Raw genomic sequence first — 8,933 nt, forward strand, 5'->3', positions numbered from 1 at the left:
TTGTCCGTCTGGGCTGAGTAAAGTCCTCTCTGTTCGCCGGACAGTGAAGGAGTAAATAGGTGTTTTGCGGTATCCGCTGAAGCGTTAGAGCTGTTCTGCTAAGCTGCATCAGCGGAGGCCAGTCCAAAGCCAACCACCGCATGCAGTTGCTCGCTTTGCAGAGCGTCTGCACGGAGGGTGCTGCAGCCCCGTGGCCTGGAGCCTGTTGCTTCCGCCGTCCACCTCCCTCTCTGTCGCGGGCACGGGTCCCCGTGCTGGTTGCAGGGGTGGCCTGCGATAACGTGTGCCGTCCCCAGGCCTAGGAGGGGAAGCGGGGCTTTGCGCGCCTTCTCCCTGAAATGCCAACCCCGTCCCTTGTGGGAACACGTGTATGCAGGGTGTCTGTGGGCATCCCCCGTCGCCTCTTGCTTCCCCGTGGGCGTAGCATAAGAGTCCATCTCCTGTCAGCATCCCAAAGCATGCTGGAAGATGGAGGCTATGTATCCTGTATCTTACCTCTTTGGGCAACCTCTTCTGTATTTTAGTGAACACGTCCTTGGTTTGCGCTGTCCTTCGTTTGTACTGTCCTTCGTTTGTAGTGCCAGTCTTTGGTCTCGCAGATAATTGGGAGAAAATAACCCACGAAGCAAATTTTTCACAAACAAACAGAATAACAAAAACCTTTTGACACTAAAAAGGGGAAGGCACAGAGTTCGCCGAGAACAACTACTTAATGAGCCGAAAAAAATGCCACTGGGTACAGAATTAGAAGGATGCAAGTGTATGTATATGTTTAAAATTTAAAGAAACGTGCTTTGTGTTCTATATATTCAGTGGTCTAGTACGAGGTAGAGCGTGCCATTGTCTTTTCCTCAGATCAGGAGACAAGAAGGGAGGCTGAACTCCTGCTTCAGCAGGTGTTTATCTCTGTCCTTAACCCATGCGGTTGTATGATGATTTTTGTGATGATCTGAGAGATCATATGATGCGGTTAGAACTGTTAAGAACAAACATTTAGTTCTTCCATTTGTACAGACAAGGGTGAAAAGAGGGCTTGAGGAATGGAAAGATTATGAGAATCCAAATTGGGGGGGGCGGGGCTTGATTAGATTGGGAGCTGCTTTTTAATTGTTTTTTATTATTTGTTTTTAAATCCTTTTTAAAATTGAGGGTAGGCGGAGATGCTAACAGTCTTACTTGTGCTTTTGCAGATTCTCAGATTTTTCAAGAGCAAATGGGATGCAGAATTTTATGCTGGAAATTCCTGGAAATTTCTTGGTTTGTTTCATTAAACACGCAGACTTTCTGGTTTTGTTGAGATTCTTACAAGCAGCAAGAGGGAAATTTGTAGTGTTGTTTTATTGGGGGATGGATGTTACTGAAATAAATAGGAGTTTCTTTACATTGTCAAAGTTAGAAACTTCTTGCTGCAAAAGGTCCAGAAAAATTCTGTGTTGGCATGAGATTGACCCAGTCAGACAGACTAATTTGGCCTGAAAGAATAATGAGAAGGAGAATTGTGTTGGTGTAGAAAATCTGTTCTTATTAATAAAAATTGATTTTGACCTTTGTGGAGACACTAATTTCATCTTCTGATAAAAGAAAATTTTGGATGATTGCTCCAGGTCAGGCATACAACACTTGAAAAATTCATCAGCGATCTCGATTTGTTTTGACATGTTTTTTGGCCTACTGTTGAGTTTTGTATTTCAGCTTCTAGATATTTGCTTGCAGTCAGTGTTGCTTGTTGGTTTGAATCCTCGCTGCCTTGGCAGGTGAATAGTGTTGCTCACAGGTCCCAGCATTGTTCTCCACTCCTGTGTAATAGAACTCCAATAATAAAAATGCGACAATAATCATAAATAAGACTCCAATAATAAAAATGCCTTTCTAATTTTGTAATTAGTTGTGTTTTCTTGCTTTTCTCTTGCCTAAGACTTATATTTCATTCTGATTTTTATTAATTCTTGACAGCATTGCAAAAGATTACTGCATTTATTCAGACTACAATCCTTTGGCTCCTGTCATTAGGATGGCTTAGTGAAGAGTCTAACAAGAAAAGAGTCTAACAAAAAAGTCTAACAACAAAGTCTTTATAAAAACATTATTCTCATAAACTAACTCATTTTCAGAGTCGTCCCAGGCAGTAGAATGACCCAGCCCCACAACCGGTGTTAATGAGAAATGTCTGGGTGATGTTCTGTTGTCCCACACTAGAGAATTAAGTCCATGTGGATTTTTTGGGGCAGAATTTCCTATGTTGGCGTTATATGTCGAGGGACAAGGTAGCAGAATCACTTTTAATTAGCACATGTGGCAGTCATTTAAATATGTGTTTCTGGTGATGCTGGTGAAAAGCCACTAAACAGATGGGGAGAATTCATGTGGGGGTTCAGATCAGAGCTAACTCACTTAGTTGAAAAATTAGGAATCGTTCCCCTGTGGAGTGGGTATGGGTTAAAGACAGTGCTCTGGCATGCAGATTGCCTTTCCCACTTTTTGTATAGTGAAGAGCCAAATAGATGTGCTCTGCCATCATTATTTCTTCTCAAACTGTTCACCAAGCAGTACACCTCATCCTAAAAAAGGGGGTTGGTTTTGTTCCATTATTTGGTTAGTTATTCTTAAATAAAGTCTGGATCTAAAAGAAAGAAATGTGACCTGCCCAGCTGTATAAACTGGTTTGGTTTGCATCAATATTTGGAAAAGGAAAGAAGAGAGTAACAGAAGTTAGACAGACAGATGCCCAAAGCCATCTGCTCCTCTCCTTATGGTCATTAATGGTTGGACTTGATGATCTTGAAGGTCCTTTCCAACCTAGTGATTCTGTGATTCTGTGATTAGACGTTCAGCTTGGAACAGCTCTCAGGACTACGTTGGCTGGCTTTAAAGTGAGCACAAAATGAAGTAGAGACACCTCGTAGGCGGTCACAAACTTCCACAGATTTGCAGTCTGGTTTACATAAACTCAGTACTTCTCAAAAAGCATCATAATCGTTAGCCTTGCTGGAAAGCTATTTTGGAGTGATGCAGGGCTGCTATCACAGATTGCAGCTAAGAAATTCAGGATCCTTCAGGGGCAGGATCGCAGTTTCCAAGGGCTGCCTTCACCCAGCAGAGTGTGTATATCTGTGGTTGGACAGAGCCCAAAGAGACAGTATAAAAATAATAAATTATTGATAGCTGGAAGACATAAAGCTTAACGAATAAGTAATAAGTCGCAGCACTTTCCTTTTCTTAGAAAAATAGGCAGGCTGTATTTGTTTTAATTCTCCTTTCATTGAGCATTTTTCTCCTGTTGCGCTCTCTTAAGTACCCTAAGGTGCTGAAATTTAGGATAAATTTTACAGAAACTGAGGAAGTTATACCGCTGCCATTCAGGCTGAGAGAGGGAAGGGGCATTAGGGATGTTTTCTGGAAAGGGCTTTTGCTGACTTTGCTAGCAGGTAGGGAGGGTCTGGAACAGCTGAGCGATTGCACAGCTCCTTCCAGCAGCATCTCCCAAGTAACGTAGCAAAGGACACCCCACCGTGTGCCTGCAGAGACATGGGCACACAGGGGTACAGTAATTTTCTCAGCGTCATCCCTCTGGTTAACAAAAAAATAAACGTTAAAGAGTGTCTCCCAGTGTCATACCCGTGCTTTGCTGGCAGCATAAGCTGGGGAAAGCCTTTTGAGGAAGCATAGGTAGCCTGCAATTTAAAAGAAGACTGAGGTGGGATTTTACCACTGGCCACCACCACTCTGCTGCCACTGGCAGGGATCCAGCCCTTGACCTCCAGCAGGATCCGAGTTGGGTGGTGCCAAGTCCTTCTGAAAGCCCCGCCAACAAGCACATTTGGAGATCACCTCCTATTTGAAGCGACGGTTTCTCTGCAGTCGGGGCCGGATTTCAACCCTGATAATGCTGCTCCACTTGCTTAAAATCCTTCCCCAGTGTTTCACTGGGGCCCCTCCTGTTCTGCAGTGCTGCAGTGTCCCCCTTCCAGTTTCATACCACCTGCTCGTAAATTGATTTCCAGATCATCCATGCCTCCGCTTGTTAATCGAGCTGACTTCCTTGTAATTACTTCAGAGGATCTAAATGTGAAAGCAGTAGGTATGTGCACAGCCCTGGTGCTGTACAGTGCAGTAGCTTCTCCTGATCTTTATCTCCACCACCGAGCAGGCTGTCATCCCTCCCCATTCCTTTTACCGGTGAGGTTTGGGTTCATCCATATTAATCTGAATTGACCTGTTGCCCGCTACGAACACGTCCTTGTTGGTAGTAGAGTTAGAGAAGGGCTTTCCGTGAGAAGAAGGGGGACCTGGTGCTCAGCAAAAGTGTGGGACCCACTCAGGTCACAGGGTGGATCCTGGGGGAATCAGATCTGTTCTTCACATAGGTGCAACAGGCAAGGTAGCACCTTTCCTTCCACAGGTGGCTTGCTAGAGGATTTAATCACAGGGAGTTTGTTTTGTAACCTCAAGCTTCCACACCAAGTCTGCTCCCCTTCCCATTCATCCCTCCTTTCACTTAATTTCTTTTTTTTTTTTCACTTCCTTTTGGCATGTCATTTTGTTTTCATTAATGTATCAACAACAGGGCAGCTATTGTTGCTATGTCCCTACTATTGTCTTCTCCGTCTGGACTTTTGAATTGGGAGATCTTTGAAATACGTGTCTTTTATGTGACTTTTAGGCAGAATCAGGTGCTTTGCTTTCCCCCTTGTCTGCAAGTATTTCTCTCCAAGCTGTAAAATCAATCTGTTCTGGGTACTTTTTCTTCTTAAATCTGACTGCTGCTAACACTATGTTTCCTTCATTAACAGATCAGCTTTAGAGGAAACCTGTCGCCGACAGCCTGCCCTGTTGTACCCACCGCTGGGCGAGAAAACTCCGACGAGAAGCTGAGGGCAAACCACGTCTCGGCGACAGTCCATGGGGACTGTGCCAGATCCTCTAAGATCTGCCAAGCTTTCCCTGGTCACAGCTTCTGCGGAGGAGGACCACCTGGGAGACCTGCAGTCTGCTACGCACCAGCCCCAACTGCCCGGTGGAGAGAGGGCCAGCAATGGCTTCCCGTGCGCACCGTCCGACTCCGCTGGAGTTTGCTTGTTCGACGTGAGATGCGCGGCAGCTGCCAGCGCGCGGAGGTGCGAGCGATGCCGCAAGGACGATGCTAGCCAGCAGGAAGCCGGTCCTCCGGCGCTCACCAGCAAAGCGGCGGAAGGGCGTCCTGCAGCCGTAGAGCCTGCTGGTGGCTCGCGGCCGGCGGGCAGCCCGGGACCAGCAGCGCCAGCCCCCGCTGCCACAGGAGCCCCCGTGGCGGGGCAGGGGCCGGAGATGATGCCAGCTCCCCAGAGCTCCCGGCAGTTTGTGCAAGGCAGCCAGGCGAAAGCGAGCTCCCTGGCACAAACGGATGACTCTGTCCTGAAACCTCAGGGGACTGATGATCAGCCAGCACTTGAGGTGTTAAATTATTCTTCCCCGGGTGACCCTATTAGGGGTAACGAGTCCCGTCGTACTTCTCAGGCAAACCTTCTGCAAAGAGGGGAAAAAGACAAGGGAGCAGAAAAAACTGGTTCTGCTGCGTGTCAGCCAGCCTCGCCAGCGAGGCACAGCCAAGCTGACCTGGGGAGAGACCCGCAGACCGGTTTGGAGGCAAAGAGCGGGGCTGCAGACACCGCGCAATTGCATCCCACGGATAAAACTCAAGCGGTGCAGAGCAGCGAGGCACCAGCCCAGTCTAGCCACGAGAGTCCGCATCCTGTATGCAACGCTGGCGCCGAGCCAGGGAGCCCGGGCCCCACCCTGCTCTCCAAATTCAGAGAAGCGGGTACAATGACGGTTCAGTCGGAGAGCAGCTCTTTAACTCAGGAAGCAGTAAGCAGGACGTGGCGAGATGCTGAGGTTCAGGCCGTGGCTGCTGTGGAGAGCAAATCGGCCTCCACGAGCCCCAGCATCCTTGCTGCCTTCTTGAAAGGGAATCCTCCTCCAGAGGAGAATGAAGAACTGCACATAATTTACCAAGGAGGTATGGGGCTGAGCCAGTCTGCACTTACTGACAGTTTCTTCTCCCAACAAAAGTCCCCATGTTCTCCTGGTATCACGTCAAAATCGACTGTTGTTACGGCTGTGACCGCTTCAGCCCAAACCCAGCCTGCCAAGCTGCCTGGGGTCCCATCTGACGTGGTGTCGCCAGCCTCAGCAGGTAATGGAAAACCTGCTCTCCCCTTCTCCCCTGCAGCTGCTACCTCCCAAGGGACGTCTGCGGGTAATGCTGAAATGGTCGGTGCAGCCCATGACGGCAAGGATGCCGCTCGGCTGCCGATGGATGCTCCGGTCCCACCGAAGCCCACACCTGCTGAGCAGCTTGCAGTTGACTCCAGTAACCAAACTCCAGCACAGCCTGGGCCTGGCACTGGGGCACCAAACGCCGCCGCTGCTGACGCTGTCCCTGGAACCGAGCGCAACGTGCGAGGTCTTGCCCGTGACGCGGGAAGCAGCCGGTTGTCTTTACTCTCTAGCACAGGCAGTGAAGTCAAGCAGAAGGAGGTCCTGGGCAGCTCTGAGCAAAAGCTTGTGCAGTGTAAGGGTGCAAGTCAAGGGGAGGCCATTCCTGATCAATCTGTGGTGAAACCAAAGGAAGAAAACTCGATGGTACTTGATCCTAAAGGGGGGATGAATGTTAGCAGCCAACCCGCTGCTGTCCGCGTAAAGGCGTGCTCAGAGGAGGCAGGTGAAAAGGAGGAGAGCGGAGGCCAGGGAGACGCTGGCCAGGCTCAGGCAGGACTGACGCCCAAGTTGAGCGCAAGCTCTGCACGTCTCACCCCTCTCTCGGGGGCCTCGGCGGCTCCCCAGCAGGAAGGTCTCCAGGCCGAGGAGTCCAGATGCGAGCTTCACACAGCAGCTCTTCCTGCTTCAGCTCAGGCCTTGCCAAACCTGGGGGAAAACAAAAAGCAGCCCACCCTGGCCATGGAGGCGAAAGTGCAGGTGAAGCAGTCCAAGCACATCAGGGATGTTGTTTGGGACGAGCAAGGCATGACGTGGGAGGTTTATGGTGCTTCCCTCGATCCAGAATCCCTGGGAATTGCCATCCAGAACCACTTACAGAGACAAATACGGGAACATAAGAAACTAATTGGGGCCCAGAACAGTCAGACACGGAAATCCATTTCCTCGGATACATCCTCAAATAAAAAACTGAAAGGGAGGCAGCACAACGTGTTCCAGTCCATGCTGCAGAATTTTAGGCGTCCTAATTGCTGCGTCCGACCTGCTCCCTCTTCTGTGCTAGACTGACGTGGGTTGCAGGGGTGCGTCGATGCCTGCAGTGGTAGAGAGAATCCCTCCCCTCACGTCTCAACTCCTGCTGTTCAGTTGTGTTATTGGGAATGTGATGCAGCAACAGTGGAAAATTATTCCCCTTTGTTTTCTGAGTAGCCACGGGCTCCATCACACCATTGTTATTGCCACAGCCGGTGTATTTCCACATTATGCCCCCGCCCCGACTACTGTCAGATGAAAAGCTAGGCACTTAGTAAAAGCACAAATTTAAATTGCCACCTCGCTGCAGGGAGAGCAGCACCTTCTGGTAAAGCAAGAAGCAGAGAGATTGTCAGAATTGTTACGGGAAGTTATTTGTGTGCATCACTAGGCCTTATACAAAGGGGTGGGCTGGGGGAAGCTGGGGTGGAACTGAGGTCTAACAGCTGTAGCGACCTAATGCAAGACGAGTTTCCTGGTGCGTAAGTTACCCGCACTGAGGCACGTCCGTGGAAAGGCTATGGACATCAATCGCTGAGCAGTCTCCCTTCTGTTGATCCTGGGAGGCAGCATTCTCCTGTGAGCCCCAGGGAGCCAGGTCTTCCCCACCGCTGAAATGGAGAACCAGGCAAAGAGTGAGGATCAAGGCTGAAGGATTCTCTCTTTGGGAGAAGTCAAGTCAATGGGATTTTGATGGCTAGAAGGAGGGGAGGTGAGAGAGGGGTATATTTCGCGGGCTTTTTCTCCCCTGCATCAGCCATGCTTAAGGTATCGGCAGGCACGAGAGAGCACGTCAGCAGATGTACCCGCACCCCGCAGGAGGGTGCCCTCGCTTGCGCTGTGGTGCTCCAGCCACGGCTTCGAAAAGCAGCGAGCCCTTCTGGCTCCTCAGCCAGGGTGGGAGCCCCTGCTCCCAGCCTCCGCGGCGCTGAGCGCCTCTCCTCCATCGCTCTTCAAAGTGTCGTGGATCTTGTTTCTCTCTCCAGAGGTGCGCAGTAACGTTTCCCCGTAGGAACAGACTGTCCTGTGCGTCTGGGTCCGTAAGCCTACGTGTCTAGTGGCTTACACTGATTTTTTTCCTTTTAAGTCTTTAGCCAAATCTGCTCTTTTTTTTTTTTTTTTTGCAATATTTTGGTGCTTTTCTTGCTGCCTTTCATAAACTGAATACCATTTATTTAGCCTGTGCATATTTTGTTTTACCTAATGCTCTCCATACTATAAACCATTATATTGTTAACTTGAAACATTTACTTTACAAAGTACTGAAATCTTGAGACAATCTTTGCTGTGTTTCTAATGTTAGAAAAGTTGTAGAAACTGCTAATAAAAGGTAGCTTAGTGACTGTTTCTCCAGAAGTGTAATATACAATAATGTCTCAAATGTATGTTGGTCACATTTCTCACCTTAATGATATTTTTCAACCTGGGAAATGTGTTTCCCACTACCTTTTTATTCTGTCCACTAGAGTTCATGATGGGAAAATCCTGCAGTTTGTTAGAAAATTTAGTTTTCAGTCCTGCAAAGCACTGAGGATTTGGATATTGTAATCCTGCAGAGTACTAGAGTTAAATAGGTGTTATTTTTATTCCATTAAAGGTTTTTCATGAAGTATGATGATAATTTATTTCTGTCTCTAGTACCACACACCAGACTTACTCTGTAGATCTTACTCTTACAAGTTACTCTGTAAATCTTACAGGTTACG

General features: G+C 48.5%; 1 protein-coding gene across 1 annotated transcript; it reads left to right on the top strand.

The window, feature by feature from the left end:
* Positions 1-4,247: 4,247 nt before the first annotated feature.
* Positions 4,248-7,263, top strand: GPRIN3 (GPRIN family member 3; the record flags this gene model as incomplete). The annotated part of the gene is made up of 1 exon (XM_081999147.1): positions 4,248-7,263. The coding sequence occupies exon 1, from the start codon at positions 4,900-4,902 to the stop codon at positions 7,261-7,263; it is 2,364 nt and encodes a 787-aa protein (XP_081855273.1). The 5' UTR covers positions 4,248-4,899.
* Between the last annotated feature and the right edge of the window lie 1,670 nt (positions 7,264-8,933).

Source organism: Phaethon aethereus, assembly GCF_964289735.1.
Source record: "Phaethon aethereus genome assembly, chromosome: 4".
NCBI lineage: Eukaryota > Metazoa > Chordata > Aves > Phaethontiformes > Phaethontidae > Phaethon > Phaethon aethereus.